General features: G+C 42.9%; 1 protein-coding gene across 2 annotated transcripts; it reads right to left on the bottom strand.

The window, feature by feature from the left end:
• Positions 1–1,887: 1,887 nt before the first annotated feature.
• Positions 1,888–10,948, bottom strand: LOC308160317 (uncharacterized protein). 2 transcript variants are annotated; one of them, XM_080534233.1, is made up of 5 exons: positions 10,790–10,948; positions 8,884–9,044; positions 7,360–7,570; positions 2,651–2,948; positions 1,888–2,501 (listed from the first exon to the last, which is right to left on the bottom strand). In XM_080534233.1, exons 2-5 carry the CDS (start codon positions 8,940–8,942, stop codon positions 2,101–2,103), a joined length of 969 nt encoding a protein of 322 aa, XP_080390359.1. In that variant the 5' UTR covers positions 8,943–9,044; positions 10,790–10,948; the 3' UTR covers positions 1,888–2,100. The 2 variants fall into 2 exon arrangements, with proteins under 2 accessions (XP_080390359.1, XP_080390360.1); XM_080534234.1 differs by lacking the exons at positions 8,884–9,044; positions 10,790–10,948 and adding an exon at positions 4,738–4,818 and having other exon boundaries at positions 2,651–2,971; positions 7,360–7,428.
• Between the last annotated feature and the right edge of the window lie 7,967 nt (positions 10,949–18,915).

Genomic DNA, 18,915 nt, shown 5'->3' on the forward strand with positions numbered 1-18,915 from the left:
CACAGTCAGGCTCACACACATCTATGTTACCTATACGTAGTTTAACTCTTTCATCACTGACCACTGTGTAGCTGTTTTAACTGACTTTCTGTTTATATCTATTTATTTTTTATTTAATGTATTTGTTGATTTCTGTGTCTTTGTATTTAAGCTCGTCGTCACTGTAAATGAGGGAAACCTCAGTGCCTTACGAGTTGAAATAAAGTTTGAATGTTTGACTAAATTGAATGAATGAACATCTCATCCCTCTGTCTCCATTTTATTGTAGAACACCCATGCCGTTGGAATGTGAAGCTTGAGGTCTACAAAGACAAAGACATCTTAAATGAAGGAGGAGAACCTGACGAGACAGAGGATAACATCCTGTCCTTTTCTTCTGCTTCTAGCCCTAACATGTTAAATCAATTCGAATAAAATGTCATTTCATAATCACCTGTTCACTTGGTTTCATTACTTTTCTATGTGCAATGTGAATTAGAATGAAAAATTATTTTGAATAAATGCGTTATTATAATCATAATTCCTGACTGCGTTAGAAGAAGCTGGATTTCAAGTGAACTGCAACTCTGGAGTCATGGAATCATCTTCCAACACATATCAAGTCATAAACAGGAAACTTGCGTTGCAACAAAAAGTTGCCCGTGTATCATAGGCTTTAGATTTTGAACTTAAGATCACTCTGATCATTACGTTGTTATGAACCCCAAGAGAAGAGAGAACATTATCGATGGCAGTAGATACGTTTCCGATGACACAGTATACCTAGGCTCTGTTACATTGACTGTGGCAATTAGCTGCAAAAACTATTTTTTTCTTAAGAACGCTTTGTGAATCCGGGCCCTGGGCTCTGAGGAGGGCAAGGAAGATCATGGCCGACCCCTCCCACCCCCGCCACGGCCTCCTCACCCTGCTTCCCTCTGAGAGAAGGTTGCGGCTGCCTAAAACAGTAAAGGCCCGCCACAGGCTCAGTTTTTTCCCCTCAGCCGCCAGGCTGCTAAATGACTCTGGCTTCCCCCTCCCCCCCGCCCCCAAGTCTGCTCAGGACTGAATATGCACTGGACCCATTGAAAAACTCTGCACTGCACTTTATATATACGGTATATATAGCACTATCCAATGCACTGTCTGTCCTGTGTTGTCCTGTTTTTGCATTTGTTTTTGTTCATGTATACATGTGAAAAAATGTAATGCCAAAACAAATTCCTATATGTGTCAAGCATAATGGCAATAAACGTTATCTGAATCTGAATCTGAATCTGAATCTGAAGCCAGATATCTCGCGTGATCAAACGTGAACTAACGTAGTACCCTGACTGACCTGTACGAGGCAGCCATGTGCGACAGGGCAAATAAAGTGCAGAAGAACGAAAAGAAGAAGTCAGCTCGCTTCTTGATTGGCTACATTCCATCCACGTCACAATCGGACTCACGAGCAGGGTTGCCAGATGGGATTGACATTTTCCAGCCTAATCACAGTCCAAAACGGCTAATTCCACCAGAAAACTGAGCCCATCTGGCAACCCTGCTCGGGCGTTGTCGGGAGTCGGGAGTTGCCCACACACATGAGGATTTGTGGTCGTAAATATTGAACACGTATAATATTTACGATTGTCGGCCCCGACCATTTTCCGAGCAGATTGTCGGGATAAATTGACTCTTAACACACCTCACACCACAGGATAATCTTGTAGGATAATCTTTAGAGCCATCCGATAATCTTTAGAGCCATCCGATAATCGGGCATTTGCTGTCCTTGGTCGGAAGTGGGAAAATCGGCCCAAAATCGGCCAGATTATCTTTATGTGTGTACCGGGCTTAAGGGAGGATCAAGGAACAGCCTAATAAACACATTGGGTAATTGATTCATATTCAAACCATGGACCCTATGAAGACAAAAATATTAATTCATTCTGAAATCATACAATTCTTGCACTTCTTAACTCATTAATGATTTATATATATATAAATATATGTCCAGTAGGCTGCCGAGTCTCCAACAGTATGTGGAGCTAACCAAAAGTGCTGCTGCATCATCTGAGTTGTAGTCTTGGCCCCCTGGAGTGTTCAAAGCTGATGTACTCAATGACCGGCTCTGATACATTACAGCAGTCTGAGAAGAGGCTGTGCTAATCCTCGCGCTGTGTGCAGCACTGCGGCCGCTAGGGGCGAGAAGCGCAGTGCCACCAGGTCCACTAGGAGGCACTGTAGAGCGCCTAGGAGGAGCAGGGCCAGCAGGTAGCCTATGAAGAGCAGGCTCTGCCAGTTGCCCTCGCGAAGCGCACATGGGCCCTCAGGGTGCAGCAGGCACAGGAACCCCAGGACCAGGCTCTGGTTCACCAGCAGGGTGAAGGAGAGGTCAAAGGGCGAGGCGTGTGAGCCGCCACGACGGCGCTCAGCTTCTGCTGCCTTGCTCAGCCATGCCAGAGAGAGGCTGTGGAGGAAGAGGCCCAATGGGGCATAAACACACTCCAAAGGCCCCACCCCTGGTAGACACGGAGAAGCTGCAGGGAGAGAGGGAGGAAGAGGGGGGGTTGAGGTACAGCGTTACTGCAGTGTAATCAGTAACCAGTGTAATCAATAACATCACTTCCAGGCTGGTTGGAATGGAGAGTAGTCGTTCACACAGTCAGACTGAGATAGACACATTTACCTGTGATGGTGACGGAGGTGACGGTCACAGCAGCGAGGAGGCCTGTTACTGGGACTGACGGGGGTAGTGACAGCCCCAGAACATGGCTCCAGCCCACACAGAGCAGGGGTAGCAGCCTCATGGTAAGGGGGTACAGCCCAGAGTGAGCACTGGCCTTAGCCCACACACTCAGCACGGCCTGCGCACTGCCACAGATGGAGGGCACCAGCAGACGTTCACCCAGGGACAATGAGTAGGGCTTCAGTGGCGCTAGACCCAGCGCATGGAGGAGCAGCACGTATAGCAGAGCAACCAGCACCTGGGAAAGATATGTGACGGCAGCTGGTGAAAGAGGGAACAATTCCTTTAAAATACCTTTAGAAGAGCATTGATTTAAAACACATTGTTTTACTGAAACATTGTTGAACATCAATGACACACTCGTTCAAGCCAAAATATTGCAATGCGATGGATTCTGTGAGTTATATTTTTCAGAATAAAAGTCTGAACAGAGACATGACCGTGCAGTGTGACTGCCGCATCGGCGTAGAGGAGGTGGGGCCAGTTGGCCAGAAGAGTTGGAGGAGTGGAGTGAATGGGCTGATGTTTGGGGGGTGACCAAAACATCAGGCAGTGGTTGATCCTTTTGCCGCCTGGTAGGCGAGCACCAGGGTCTTTGAATCTGATGCGAGCTGCTATCGGGAGCCAGTGAAGGGTGCGAAGGAGGGGGGTAAACATGGGAGAAATTGGGGAGATTGAACACCAGACGGGCAGCAGTATTCGGGATGAGCTGCAGAGGTCTGATGGTAGAGGAGGGAGCCGGCCAGGAGTGTGTTGCAGTAGTGGTGGGGTAGTGGTGGTCTAGTGGATAGTGGTGGTCTAGTGGATAGTGGTGGTCTAGTGGATAGTGAGTTGGACTTGGGATCGGAAGGTTGTGAGTTCAAATCCCGCCTGAAGCCACACCACTACTAGTGTGCCCTTGGGTAAGGCCCTCAGTTACTCCAGGGGGAATGTCCCTGTAATTCGTAATTGTAAGTCGCTTTGGATAAAAGCGTCTGCTAAATGGCAAAATTATTAAATTTATTAGTCAAGGCGAAAGATGACCAGTGACTGGACCAAGAGATGAGCTTACATCTCTGGTGAGGAATGGACGTATCCTTCTGATATTGTAAAGGAAGAATCTGCAGGAGTGCACTGTTGTTGCGAGAGGGGAGAAGTCATGGAGAGGGCAGGCTTTCCCAGGGAGGAAGAGTAGCTCAGTATTGTCACGGTTGAGCTTGAGGTGGTGGGCTGTCATCCATGCAGAGATGTCAGCAAGACGTGCAGAGACACGTGTTGCCACATGGAGGTCGGAGGGGGGGAAAGTCAGGAAGAGTTAAATGTCATCTGTGTAGCTGTGGTAGGAGAACCCATGTGAGGAAATTACAGAGCCAAGGGTTAGGAGGGTTGAGGAGTTTGGAAAATGTGGAGAACAATTACCTAGGGTTAGAGGCAGAGGATAGTATTTTGGAATCGTAGTAGGATGATTTAGCAGCTGATGCAGAGGAGGCGTAGTTGTAGAGGAGAGAGTGATAAAGGTTTAGGTCATCAGGGAGGCCAGTTTTTCTGTTTCCTCTCAGCTGCCCGGAGCTCTATTGTACAAGCATGTAGGGTTTCAGAGAGCCAAGGAGTGCGTGGAGAGGATTGTGCTGGCTTCGAGGTCAGTGGACAGAGAGTGTCAAAGGATAAGGAGAGAGCGGACATGAGGGTGGAGGATGCTGAATCAGTGGATAGAAGGGAGAAGGATTCAGCAGAGGGTAGGGAGGATAAGACAGAGGAAGAGAGAGCAGAGGGGGAGAGAGTGCGTAGGTTGTGACGAGAAGGTACAGTGTCTGTGTAGAGACAGACTGGGAGACACGTGGATTTAAGGGAAGGATACAAAGTGATGATCAGAAACTGGAAGAGCTTAACAGTACGGTTGGAGGTATGGGAGGATCTGGTGAAGATAAGGTCGAGCTGATTGCCTGCTTTATGAGTCGGAGGAGAGGGGGACAGGGTAAGGTCAAAGGAGAGGAGAAGGTTATGTACTCCAGATGAGAGAAGCTTCTCTGACTGGATGTTGAAGTCACCTAGTAATGCGAGCGGTGTTCCATCATCAGGGAAGGAGCTGAGAAGGACATCCATCTCTTCTAAGAAGTGACCGAGCTGACCTGGGGGATGATAGATACTGTAAAAACAATGTGATGTTTGACAGGGCAGGTGACAGAAACAGCATGGAATTCGAAGGAGGATATGTACAAGTGTGACAGTGGAAGGACAATATTATGTGACCACTTAGGCGAGATGACGAGTCCTGTGCCTCCCCCTCGACCAGAGGGTATAGCGCAGGGGTGGCCAACCCACGGCTCACGAGCCGCATGCGGCTCTTTGCCTGTCTGTGTGCGGCTCTTCAATCCATTCATTAAAAGTGTGTGGCTGGCTCTCTGTGTCTCGATAGGCATCGTTTTGGTATGGCAATTTATGGCACTCGCCATACCTGGCTTTAAAAACCTGGCTTTTTCCCCTGAAAATTAAATCTGAAACACGTTTTGTAATTTTTTTTGTTTTATCCACACAACGGTAACTCAAAATCCTCCCGGCTCCTTCTCACCTATAGGCGCTGTAGTGGAGCGGGACATGAGGTTTCTGCTCTGGCTAGTAGCCTAGCAACAGTTCCTCAATAAACAAGCCATGAAGTAATGTTAATGTTAAAAACTTGTCCATGATCCTTGTTCATTCATGTGGGTTAAACAAACTGTATAAATAAACATTAATGATCATGTCTATGTCATGTTGTGTTAATACAAACATGTTCTAATATGTTATTTTAGTGAAAAATCCGACCTAACGTCACCCGCGATTGTGAAGCTAACTCTAACAAGCTAGTTAGTGAACGTTAAAGGGAACAACAGCTAGTTTAAGTACAGTATGTCAACCATGTCTCTATTCTCAATCATTTATGTAATGATTGTACCAAATTGGGGCCAGTAACAATAACTTTTGTGTGAGTAAGTCGTCTCACTTTTAATAGGTGAGCTGTAACACAAATATGCCAGGGAAAAAAAGGAAAATGGACATAACAAGGACCTTTTTTGGTCAAAGGGCAGCAGAGACAAGTACAGGGACACAGGTGAGGTCTTACAATACTAGTGTTTTAACTGTGCAGTTATTGTAGAGTTGAGAATAGCTAAATCTGTAATGTTTGTTTTTTGAGATTGAACCAGGTCCACCTGCTAGTAAAGATGTAGATTACTACCTGAGATGTGTACCATGAGATTACTACTGTAGTTGAGACCTTTATTCATTACCTTAATGTCATATAAGTGTCAAACTAATAAAAGTAAAACAGATTTTTTTTTAAATCCACTGAGAGAGTTCCAGACCTCCAGTGACAAGGAAGTAGTGGTCAGCTGAGCGAGGTGGATAGCTTATATTGGAAGGGTTGTGAGGGGGGGCGGGGGGTGAAGTGCCTGTGTGTCCTCCTGAAGGACAAAATAACAGGAATACGGAGAAAGCACATTGTGATATTGGTCAGTTGAGAGGTAAAGTGTAAAGGTCAAAACAAGATGCTGGTAGCACTCAAAGTAGGCAAAGACAACAATTCATTAAAACAGGGGGAAAGATACTTAATGTTCTGGCCTTCCTCAATGGACTCCCACAGATACTCCCTTGTCTTGTTGTCAGGCGTCTTAGGCTTAGTTCACACGGTAGTGAAATGTGACCCAAATCAGATTTTTTTGCCGGCATGTGACTGAGGTCGGATTTATGCATGACCGTGTGAACAGCGCAAGTCACATGAATTCTGACTTTTTAAATCCGACCTGGGTTGCGTTCAGAGGTGGTATTATATCAGATACATGTCTGATATTTAGCAACGCGCCCGCCGTCTGAACTGTCACGTCACGTTTAATGCGACTTTTACGTCACTCTAGCAGGGTTGCCAGATGGGATTGACAATTTACAGCCTAACCAGTTCATAACTGTTAAATCCAGTAGCCCATTCGGCGTTAACCCACCCCATATGGCAACCCTGCGCTCTAGACGCAAGTATATAATAGCAGCGAGTGCTCTACAAAAAGCCATAGCTAAGCATTTGGCTCTCTTTTTCCTCATCCTTCTTTTTTTGACCACTTGGTCATATCTTTGCCGGCTTCCAATGCACAAAAACTTGAAAATGAAACCAGTTGTAACGTTATCATGTTATCCATGGTTACTTCCGTAAACAGTGCGTGACATCCTGACATCATTGTTATTGTCCTTCTGCACATGCGGGTCTGTTCAGGGCCGTGGAATGTTCACACGGGAGTCAATGTAGGTCAAATATAGGTCCCATTTTAAAAGTAATGTGAACTGCCAAACCAAAAAATCAGATCTGTGTAAAAAATTTGAATTGAGCATCAAGACCTGCCGTGTGAACGAAGCCTTAGTGGCAGGAGGCTTGTCACCCCCTGAACGTCCAGATATAAATGGAGATTCTGCAGATTGCTGATGACTAACAGGCTTGCATCCACTACCACTTAACCATCAGATAATGACCAGACAGGTACCTCCACCCAGTGTTAGGGAACATCACAGATTAATGCTTGTTATATAGAGCAGACACAAGTCTAGTGTGAGATTCTTCTCTATCTTAGTAAAACTGACTAAAAGGGGACTTTTATCCCTATGACTTTTATTCCTATGTACCTTACAGGGATAAATAAATCACCTACCTGGGCAAAGGAAATTGGCACAGCATACGGGTAGTGGTACTGGGGAATGAAGATGCCAGCAACAAAGCAGCGGAGTTTGTCTCCTAGAGCATAGAGCACCAAGACCAGCAGGGCGGCGCTATAGCAGAGGAACGGGACCAGAGGCTTCCATGAAACAGGTGAAAGCATCCTTAGAGTCAGGGTACACTTTCTCCATCGTATCCACCAAGGGCTACACAGGACAGACAAGGAAACATATACTATTAGATCACATTAGATTGCATAATCCTCCAATTTATTTAAACCGCAGACATTAGTTTGGTTTGCTCTTGATTGTTGAAGTGAGTGGTATCACCATGGTGAGATCAACAGAGCTCACTGAGGTCTTCAGAAAGAAGGTTGTAGATTGTGTATGAGTCTGGGAAGGGATTTAAAGATATCTCCAAACAATTAGAAATCAGCCATTCCACTGTCCAGAAAATAATTTACAAGTGAAGAACATTTAAAACAACTGCCAACAGCAGACGGCAAAATGCTTAAAGAAGTCTCCAACAATCCTAAAATGTAATCACGGGACCTACAGGTAGCTCTTGCCACAGTTGATGTCAAATTACATGCATCTACCATCAGAAAGGTATGCAAGGAGGAAACCCATGCTCTCAAAAAAAAGAAACTTTGGGACAATGTGCTTTGGACAGATGAATGCAAAGTTGATTTTTTGGGCACAGTAACATACCACATACGACATGTTTGGCGCTTACCAAGGCAGCATTTGAGCACAAGAATCTCATACCAACAAGAAGCATGGGGATGGAAATGTCATGGTGCTTTGCTGCAGCAGGGCCTGGCCAACTCACCATCATAGAATCCGCTATGAATTATTTATTGTATCAGAGGGTGTATGCGGAAAATGTGAGACCATCTGTCCAAAAATTCAAGCTGAAGCGGATGTGGACCATGCAACATGACAATGACCCAAAACATTCCAGTGAATCCACCATGGAATGGCAAGAAAAAGAAAGAAATGGAGAGTTCTGGAATGGCCAAGTCAAAGCCCAGATATTAATACTATTAAGATGCTGTGGGGTGATTTGAAACGGGCTGTGCATGCAAGACACCCCTCAAACATCACACAGCTGAAATAATTCTGCATGGAGGAGTGGGAAAAACGTTCTCCCAGTCGATGTCAGAGCCTGGTAGACAGTTATTGGAAATGTCTAATTTATTTATTTATTTCAGCCAAAGGGAGCAATACCAGCTATTAGCGCATAGGGTGTCCTAACTTTTTCCTCAGTAGGAATCGGCATCTTTCTTTCTTTTTTGTTAAATAAATTATAACAAAGTTACATTTTCATTGTTTTTGGTGGTGGTTACCGAGGGTTACACAAAGTCAAGGTCAACTAGTCATTATAATATCCTACCTCATCAGACTGTTGGTCCTGAATATTAAGTAAGAATGAAAATGCAACAATGAAAGTCTGCATTGAAGGCCACAATGTGTTTATGAATACTAAAGAAGAGAAAAGAAAAAAAAGACATGACTACCATTCTGTGACCAGGGTAGCCCTACTGACGGAGTGGGATTCCCAGGGCTCCATCCCCATATTCCAGCTGCCTCAGAGCAAGGGGAAGACGGGCTGAGGTCGAACCATCACCCACCTCTACCAGAGCAAGTCATAGAGACACAGCCATCGCTCATCCGTGCCCTAAACATCAAAATAACAGTGAGCACATCCAGATCACAAATCACACTGACATTTGTATTTCTTTACACTAAATAGTGTTGCATTGTGACTCATTTTCATTTATTAGCAACTACCAAAACACTTGAGCAGAACTGCTGTATAAATGTGCATTCATAAAAGACTACTTAAGGACATTGCTGGTAGGAAATATCATGTAAAGGCCTACCATACTGTACATATAAATGTCTACAAAACATGATTTTTCTTTGTGTGTCATTAAAGGGCCAATCTGGACATGCATTTTTGGACTTATAAATGATTTATACATAGCCATTAATTCTTTAAGTTATAACTTATATACAGATATATACCTCATGAGCTTAGTTCAACTGTCTAACCCCATCATAACGCAATATATAAGCTTGTTTTACTGTAAACAAACATTGTATAGCTTCAATGCATTGGTTACAACTATCATATTGATCATGGAGTGTCAGTCCTTGCAGCTCTTTCTTTGAATTTAAGCGTGGCTAAACTCCAGCTTCAACCCTCAGCTGTTTATTAAAAAGAATGGTCGATAGGCTGTGTTATTTCTTTAATCCAAAAATGCGCACAAGTATAAAGTATAAATAATATGGTGGGATTTTAAAATGTATTTCTTCATGCTTTGACATTATTGAAATAATGAAAATGAATATGTGAATACGCCATACAGTATATATGTTATTAGTTACCTTGGTGAATCATTTATGAAGGCACATGTTTGCGTATCAAGTCAGCAGTGCAATAACAATTACTGCGAGAAGGATTTGTTCATCACACGCTAAAGCTAGAAAACGCAAATATGCTATGTAAAATTAGTCATTATTGTTAATGGATAATGGATAATGGATAAATTATAGACTATAAACCCTAAACTATAAACCAAGGATTATGCATCATAAAATGATTTACATTATAATTCATAAACAAAACAAGCAGAAGAGCTTGTATAACTCCTATTTTAGAGACTCTACACTGGCTTCCTGTTAAGTTCAGAAAAGATTGTAAGATCCTTCTGCTTGTTTATAAAGCTCTCACTGGCACAGCACCAGAATATCTTAAATACGTTTTGCTAGCATATCAGCCCAATAGAGCGCTCAGGTCTTCTGACGCTGGCTTTCCAGAGATTTGGTGAGGCTGCATTCTCATTTTATGCACCCAAATTGGGTGGAATGCATTGGGTGGAATGCATTGCCAGTTTACATTAGGGATGCAACCTCAGCAAATATGTTCAAGTCAAGATTAAAAACCCATATTTGTAATATTGTTTAATATGACTAAATAATTAAATTATGATTATATAATGATTAAAGCACTTTGAGTTGCAACGTTTGCAGGAAAAGGGCTATACAAATAAAAGTTTTTATTATTATTATTATTATTATAAATAACTAAATATAGATCATAAATACATATCAATTTTTATCTAATCTCTCTCTCTCTCTCTCTCTCTCTCTCTCTCTCTCTCTCTCTCTCTCTCTCTCTCTCTCTCTCTCTCTCTCTCTCTCTCTCTCTCTCTCTCTCTCTCTCTCTCTCTCTCTCTCTCTCTCTCTCTCTCTCTCTCTCTCTCTCTCTCTCTCTCTCTCTCTCTCTCTCTCTCTCTCTCTCTCTCTCTCTCTCTCTCTCTCTCTCTCTCTCTCTCTCTCTCTCTCTCTCTCTCTCTCTCTACGGATTATTTTAAAAATCTATTATACCAGAAATGGAATCATCAAATTTCGACTTACCGTCGTATCATGTCATTTCTTTTAACCCCTAGAACACCAATGCCAACGTTTCTTCTGCTCTCCAACTGATATATACCAATGAAAGATTGGGTATACTGTATATAATTGTCAATAAAACTCCTTTTCTTGTCCCTTGTTTCAGGTTTAGAATAACATTGTTCCTTTGATCTCTGAAGCAGCTGTTGACTGAGTGAGATGACACTCTGAGTTTAATGTATTCTCCACTATTATCTCCACTGAGCCCTCAGTTAGTTATTGATACCTAGATGGACTTTAGCCTTGGCTTGTCATCCCCTACACGATTAGAGAAGCTATAGAAGGCACTGAAGGATCTCTGCTGCATGGGAAAGTTCCTGAATACACATTCAGGAATTAAAAATGTTAGCTATTGAGGGCATCAAATTTGAGTCATTTATGTCTTTGGATATTTATTATCTGTATAAATTACCAGTCTGGCCATAGTTTTGAAGTTCCAAACAATAACATCTTCCATGATAATAATACAATATAACCGGCAGCCACCAGAGATAGATAGGTGAACATCAGTGAGTCCACTTCGCTAGAACACCCCTGGCCAATTGTAGGGGGGGGGGGGGATTGCACGGCACCGCAGTGACTGGTGCGAAAATCCATGTCTAACTTTTAATTCCATCTGGCCAAAAGATACTGTTTTGGACCGCAATTTCCATTATTTATCATATGCAGAGGATGCAACATTAATGCTTATTAACTGCAACCAGGCCCAGCACCAGGGAAAGGTAACTAAGGCTTCGTTCACACGGCAGGTCTTGATGCTCAATTCCGAATTGTTACACAGATTTTGTTTGGCAGTTCACATTACTTTTAAAATGTGACCTACCTATTGTGTGAACATTCCACGGCCCTGAACAGACCCGCATGTGCAGGACAATAACAATGACGTCAGGATGTCACGCGCAGCGCACTGTATACAGAAGTAACCATGAATAATAATAATAATAATAATAATAATAATAATAATAATACATTAGACTTATATAGCGAGTCTAGACACTCAAAGAGTAGTAAAATAAAAAGAAACAAAAAATAAATAAAAGAAAGTATAGGGGTCTGTTAAGCCTCATTATGTAATAACTGCGCATTATGTAACAAAATCCCCAAATGTAATAAAAGGTCACTTTCAATATGTAATAACATCGCATTATGTAATACCCTGCACATTATGTAATAAATCACCTGAACGCAAAATGTAATAACGTTTGCCTTATTATGTAATAAATGTATTACATATTGTGCAGGTTATTACAAAATGCGGGGGTTGCACTTTTTTGTAACACAATTGAATTCTTTTGGAAAAAATGGAAATGTAATTAATATATTTGACCATGAAAAGCATTTTAATTCTCCAACATTAAAATGTTCCAGAATTGCATGTTGTGTTGAAACTAAATAGTATTTCTATCCACCACTTATATGCTGATTTGGTTGCTTTATTCTCAAGTTATGAAGCCCCCAATGGCAATTTGCTTGTTTAGGAGACTTATTACACAATAAGGCAAACGTTATTCCATTTTGCGCTCAGGTGATTTATTACATAATGTGCAGGGTATTACATAATGCGATGTTATTACATATTGAAAGTGACTTTTTATTACATTTTAGGATTTTGTTACATAATGTGCAGTTATTACATAATGAGGCTTAACAAGGCTGTAAATTGTCAATCCCATCTGGCAACCCTGCTAGAGTGACGTAAAAGTCGCATTAAACGCTACTTGACAGTTCAGACGGGGGGCGCGTTGCTAAATATCGGATATGTATCCGATATAATATCACCTCTGAATGCGGCCCAGGTCGGATTTTAAAAAGTTTGATTTCATGTGATTTGCGCTGTTCCCACGGTCATGCGTGGCGGGTGGTGCCAATAGCAAAGGGGGAGGTGCCCAAATTAACGCACATAGGGGGAACGCCAGAGCGCAGCTGGGTGATCAGGTCGGAGGTGAGGCAGTTGCACACCTTACTCCATGCTGACAGGCAGGGAAAGCCACTGGGCAGAAACCAAGAGGTCACCTGCTCCCCTGCTGGGTAGTCGCTGGTAGATAGGACGTTGCCATCGACGTCCCCCACCATTGCCACTCACCGGGTTAATCCCAGTCCGACCATCAGGGCAGGTTTAAGTGTGCCATATTTATAAATGATTGCAGTGAATCCTATCACGTGTGTAAACTTGTTCACCCAGAGTGCCAAAGTATTTTCCCTACGGGTGTGTGCAGTGAACAAACTTTTCCTACAGTGTGTAGCCTACTGGTGTGCAGTGAATATAACCCCTGCCCTGGTAATAATAACTGAGGTTCTTTGGAAAGAGGTCAATGTGGGCCTGGATTGTGAAGCTGAACTAATGTAATAAAACTATTTGCTATTTAAAAGTACATTCTCAATTGTCATTCTTATGCTAGGGACCTATATGGTGGGTGTAACACATAAATCAAACCTGGGGGGTATTCCACGTACGTTGATTAGTATATCGCCGATTAAAATAAAAACCGCGTTCAGGCAACTCGTGATTGGGATTCAAGCCTCAGGTGATTCCTCGAACGAGGATCAGGCTTGTGTCATCAGTGTTCACAGAACACCGGTTTAGAAATCCTCGATAGGGGCGCATGCACGCAGACATGAAGAGCCCCAAAGAGTCGAACTGTCGAAATGAAGATACTACACTCCGCAGCGGTCCTACTTTTTGCGCAGCACTCCTACTTCTTGATCTTTATGAAGACGAAAAATAAGATGTAAAATAGTGCAATACTGCCGCAATTAACAAGGCGAGGGAAATGGTTTGGCAAGAAATTGCTGACCGATTAAATGCGTAGGTCATACTAGCCCCAGTTATTGTTATATGTTCATATTTTAATAAATGAATATTTACTACTGTGGTGATATCAGCAGCAGGCTACATACAATCATTTGGCCATGATGGCATAGTGGTATTGACCGCTGCCATAGTATTTATTTGTCATTTTAAGACGGTGGTTCAAATCCCTCTTCTGACACACTTTGTACTGCATTTCTTTGTCTGAATCTAATCTAAAATCTAATCTAAAAAAGTATGTAGGCTATAAAATGTTGGTGCAGGCTAATTTACAAGAACTGACACGATTACAATGGTGTTTGAAGCCTTTCTGAGTAGTAAATTATGTTCTTCTAACTCAGTGGTTCTCAACCTTTTTTGGGCCAGCGCCCCCCTGTCCATTATCCAGGTCTCTTACCGCCCCCCATCCAAAAAAGTAGGCTTATTTTCTTCCCTGAATATTAATGTTGACTAATATTCTGTGTTATATCACAGAACAACAATAACACAGCAGCAATTTCACACATGTCCGGTGCTGAACAAACAGTAGGCGACAAAACTGTACATTACAACTAACATTGTTTGTTTTTTAAGTGTGCTGGTGTTGCATTTCGCCAAATTGCTGTTTTATGATGCTAATATTTATTCATTTTTGATTGGACTTTGGGGGGGGGGGGGGGGGTCACAATATGGCGGCAAATGCTAGGGGGCTATTATTTAAATATTTTATTTAGTATTCTATGGTATTAATTTCATAAACTGACCACTTAGTTCGAATTTCTCATATCAAAACATAACAAAGTTCCAAAGTTCAGAGCTCTGCGCTCCGGGAGCGCTCAGAGATGGGTGCTCTGACTGAAAACACGGTTTTGCCCGAGCAAACTGACCGTTCGTGCATTTACGAACGTACCCGTAATAACACTGATGACAGCTGATCAATCGCAAGCAGAGTAGTGGTTTCCAACAAAAGACGCTGACAGCTGTTCGGAGTGCTTATGTGTTCGTTTCCAGGACATCACAAGAGGAGCAACATATCACAAAAAAGCGATCGTATATTTTAGTTTGTAAACGTTAAGACGAACACATCGCAATGCTAACCTCAGAATGGCACTAGGGATAACATCCACAACAACACTTAACAGTAATACATTTATGTAATATACTGTAATGAACCTGCGAGGGGAGGGGACATTCGTAGCTGATTTCTCTAGGTTCGATTATTGTTAAGCGACAGAGAGCTTTCCGGACTGGTTACAATACGATCGCTTTTTTGAGATAGGTTCAGGGTTCGAGTTATGTGGGAGCCAATGGGAGCTGAGCTCCCATAAGGAAGGTCTGAGCTCCCATGAAAGCAGTAAAATCATACATCTGTGGGGGTCGCTAATAATACATTACCACAACCATTATTTGATCAAAAATGTCAATGTAATGAGTATTATTTATATTTATTTATATGATAAATATTCTAAAATAAACACGTTTTCCAAAAGAACTACGCGCACCAGCATTAATCTCCTGTGAATGATAGTATGCCTTTGACTGCCTGCACTTTACCACCAAGACACTATGGGGCGCAGTAGAATATTGTGCAACAGCAGAATATGATCGTTGAGAGCTTGCAAACGTGATTATTGAGAAGAAAACATTCAGTAGCTAGCTATCATGCCGCCCCAAAAAAGGCCACTGCTGCCGACCGAGTCGACAAGCCTGGAAAACCCCCCCCCAAAAATGGCCGAGATACCCGTAACTATCGCTTATAGCTGTTGTTTCATGTGGTGCTGTTGATGTGGTGAAATGAGTAGCCTATGCTATGGCTAATTAAAACGTGTAAGTCCCATCGCTGTGTGGGCATGATTCGCGAGCGTGCATGAGAACATTTCGCACTGTTATTTTGGAGACCCCCACAAAGCTCAGCTTATAACTCGAACCCTGGATAGGTTGTTCCTGCTGTGATGTTCTGGTATGGTGGTATGGTATTAGGAATTAGCACTAATTTTAACTAAATTAAACAAGCTGTATTGAAAGGAAGCGAACGCATAAGCGCAGAGGGTAGTGTGTATACGTGGGGAGTGAGTATTTGGCACGTCACTGGCGGGGACATGGACTGAGTATCACAACTAAAATAAGAAATGTTTCGCTTATAGCTAACAATTACAATGAGCCCACAAACTGAAACATATGTCACTCAAGCATGGCCTACAAGGAAAACACTCATAGAAGTTGGGCATTGGAAGTTGGCTTGTGCTAGCATTAGCTATGGTGCATCCATAGCCAACATGACGTTACAGATGGGATGAACCGGGGTTCTTTCTATCGTAGCCTAGCATAGTATTGCAATTTCTGCACTGTACATGAACTGTCAAGATTCTTCTACAATGCAGCTTACCCAGACACATTGGAAACTATCAAAAGCTCTGCCTTTGCTAGCTGGGTTTTTTAGCTTCTCCATCTTCTTGATGACACTCACTTTTATTTTTTTGGGGCGCTGCGCTACATATGTTGTTACGGGTCTACTTAGATCGATGCCATCGGCTATCGACTTGTTTGGTTGTTTCTGCATGACCCGTATGTAGGTGCTTGTTCCCTCCACTTTGATATTACATGGCTGAACTTGATAGACGTCTCTGTCATCATTGCTGCATCATACCATACACAAACATGGTGTCAGAAGCTGCTGAACTCACGTTAGCTGAATATTAGATAATATATTTTTTTTTGTGATCAATTTTTTATTATTATTTCACGGAGTAAAACAAGGGGAGTGGTAACATACAAATAAACAAAGGAGAAAATAGAATAACACAAATACGGTTTACCAGTACAAATACAAAATGCGCATAAACCTTTCAACCCCCCCCCCCCTCCCCTTCCCTTCCCAATCTCCCTTTACCCCAATAATTCCCCACCTACCCCTCCTCCCACAAATGTCCCTCCCGCCAGATACCTCCCACCCACCCGCCCAATCACAACCCCCCCGCCACCCACCCCCCCCTATCACAGCCCCCCGCCCACCACCCCCCACCCAATCACAGCCCCCCGCCCCCCCCCCCCCCCCCCCCCCCCTACAGGACCCTATGGAAGGAGCAAATCGATTAGCCTATAATAGTGTCTTGAGGATGGTTATAGTTTGGTCCCAGCATGAAACATTGTCCGAGATTGCATGATGCCTGTTGGCTATCCAGTGTTCCATGCTGGCTATGTCAATGAAGTCTAAAATCCATCTCTGCGTAGTCAAGAAATGGGGTGACTTCCACCTGCAAGCTATAAGCCTTTTGGCTGCTGTAAGGCCGGCCAGCCAGATGCGTCTTTGTTTGATGTTTAGATCCAGGTTTGAACTGTCATTTAACAATAGGACTAATGGTGAGTGTGGAATGTGTTTGGATAGGATCAGGGACAATGCATCACAAACTGTCCTCCAGAAATCAGCCACTCCCGGGCATTCCCATACCATATGAAAAAAGGTGCCAACTGTATTTCGGGTGCAAAGAGTACAGTTAGGTGAAGGTATGGTCTTTATTTTATGTAGCAGATATGGAGTGAAGTATGTCCTATGAGTAAAATTGAAATGGATAACCTGGTGGTTGGGATTTCTGGAGGAAAGGGATATGTTTTGCCAAATTAATTGCCAATTTAAGTTATTGTGTGATAAAGTATCTTTCCACACTCTGTCAATGTGTAATGGTTTTAAAGAAGCCTTAACCAGGATGGAGTAAAGAGCTGAGACCTGACCCCTGGGTCTGGTGAATGCTATGTGAAATGGATGTATGTCTAATGAGCTATTCCAGGGTACCCCGTATGTGCGCATAGCTGTACGTAATTGAAGGTAGAAAAAAAAGGACGTACCCGGTAAATTAAAGTTTCTCTGAATGTCTTGGAATGAGCGGAGACCCTCAGCCCCAAATAAATCTGAGAATGTGTGAACTCCCTTGTCACTCCACTGGGGAAATGAGATTGGACGGCCTCCCAGCTGGAGAATTGAATTTTTAAATATAGGCGAATGGAGGTACCATTTGGTTGAGATTTTGCAGAGCTTTTCTGCGCATCGCCAAACTGAGATTAATTCAGTGATGATGGAGCCGAATTTCAATTTGGACTGTTTAATAGAAATGTTACAGTATATTACATCTTGTAACCTATGAGGATGGACAATGTTTTCCTCTAAGGGGCGCCAAGAAACACGAGCAGCCGGATCAAACCATGTGGAGAGAGGACGCAGCACAAAGGACCAATAATACCATTCGAAGTTTGGTAGCGCCAATCCCCCTTCGTTTTTTAGCCTCTGGAGGGTTGAGAATTTGAGTCTGGGCTTCTTCCCCCTCCATATAAAATGAGAAGAGATAGAGTGTAGTTTCTTCCAATAACCACTTGGTGGGGCTAGAGTGAGCATGGAACTAAATAAGTTTATTCGTGGAAGAATATTCATTTTAATAACTGAGATACGGGAATGAAATGTGAGGGGTGAAGTTTTCCACCTTTGTAGATCAGAATCTACCTCCTTCAGCACATTCTTATAATTAATTGATACTGTGTTTGAAATTGAGGGGTAGATAGTGATACCTAGATATTTAATATTCTGGACCACTGGGATGTTCAGTGAGATATCTAACTGTCTAGCTGAGGCATTCAGTGGCAATAGAGCTGATTTTCCCCAGTTAATTTTGTAACCTGAAATTCGGCTAAAATTATTAAAGATGTTTAGAAGGTGAGGGAGTGACTGAGGGATATTCTGAATAAAAAGAAGGATATCATCAGCATACAGAGATATGTGATGTTTGGTGTTCTGGACCGTAATAGGATCATGGGTGACTGACTGGCGAACGGCCTGGGCCACAGGTTCCAGAGATAGGGCAAACAGCAAAGGAGAGAGAGGGCAACCCTGGCGCGAGCTGCGGGATACTGGGAACTGTTTAGAGCATGTGTTCCCTGTTAGAACCATTGCTGTCGGGTTAGAATATAGTAGTTTTATCATATCCACATAATGATCTCCAAAGCCCATATAGCGTAAAACCGCCCATAAAAAGTGCCACTCGAGACGATCAAAGGCTTTCTCAGCATCAAGTGAGAGAATAGCATTTGCTGAATCAGTAATATTTGAAGAGTCAATAATATGGAGAAGGCGGCGAACATTGTCTGAGGCAAGGCGATTTTTAATGAAGCCTGTTTGGTCCTCATGCACTAAGGTAGTCATAAATGGTTCCAGTCGAGAGGCTAGAACTTTGGCGTACAGTTTAGTATCTGTATTTAAAATTGACAAGGGGCGATAGCTTCCGCAGTCAGTAGGGTCCTTCCCCTTTTTCAAGAG

This window comes from Nansenia antarctica (assembly GCF_963989245.1).
Source record: "Nansenia antarctica genome assembly, chromosome: 1".
NCBI lineage: Eukaryota > Metazoa > Chordata > Actinopteri > Argentiniformes > Microstomatidae > Nansenia > Nansenia antarctica.

Excerpts from the sequence above, each read along its gene's own strand:
- LOC308160317 (XM_080534233.1), bottom strand. The coding sequence starts at position 8,942 with ATGGGGATGGAGCCCTGGGAATCCCACTCCGTCAGTAGGGCTACCCTG. Across the intron at positions 7,571-8,883 it reads GCTACCCTGGTCACAGAATG|CCCTTGGTGGATACGATGGA; the intron begins GTAGTCATGTCT and ends TGTCCTGTGTAG. Across the intron at positions 2,502-2,650 it reads CACCTCCGTCACCATCACAG|CTTCTCCGTGTCTACCAGGG; the intron begins GTAAATGTGTCT and ends CTCTCCCTGCAG.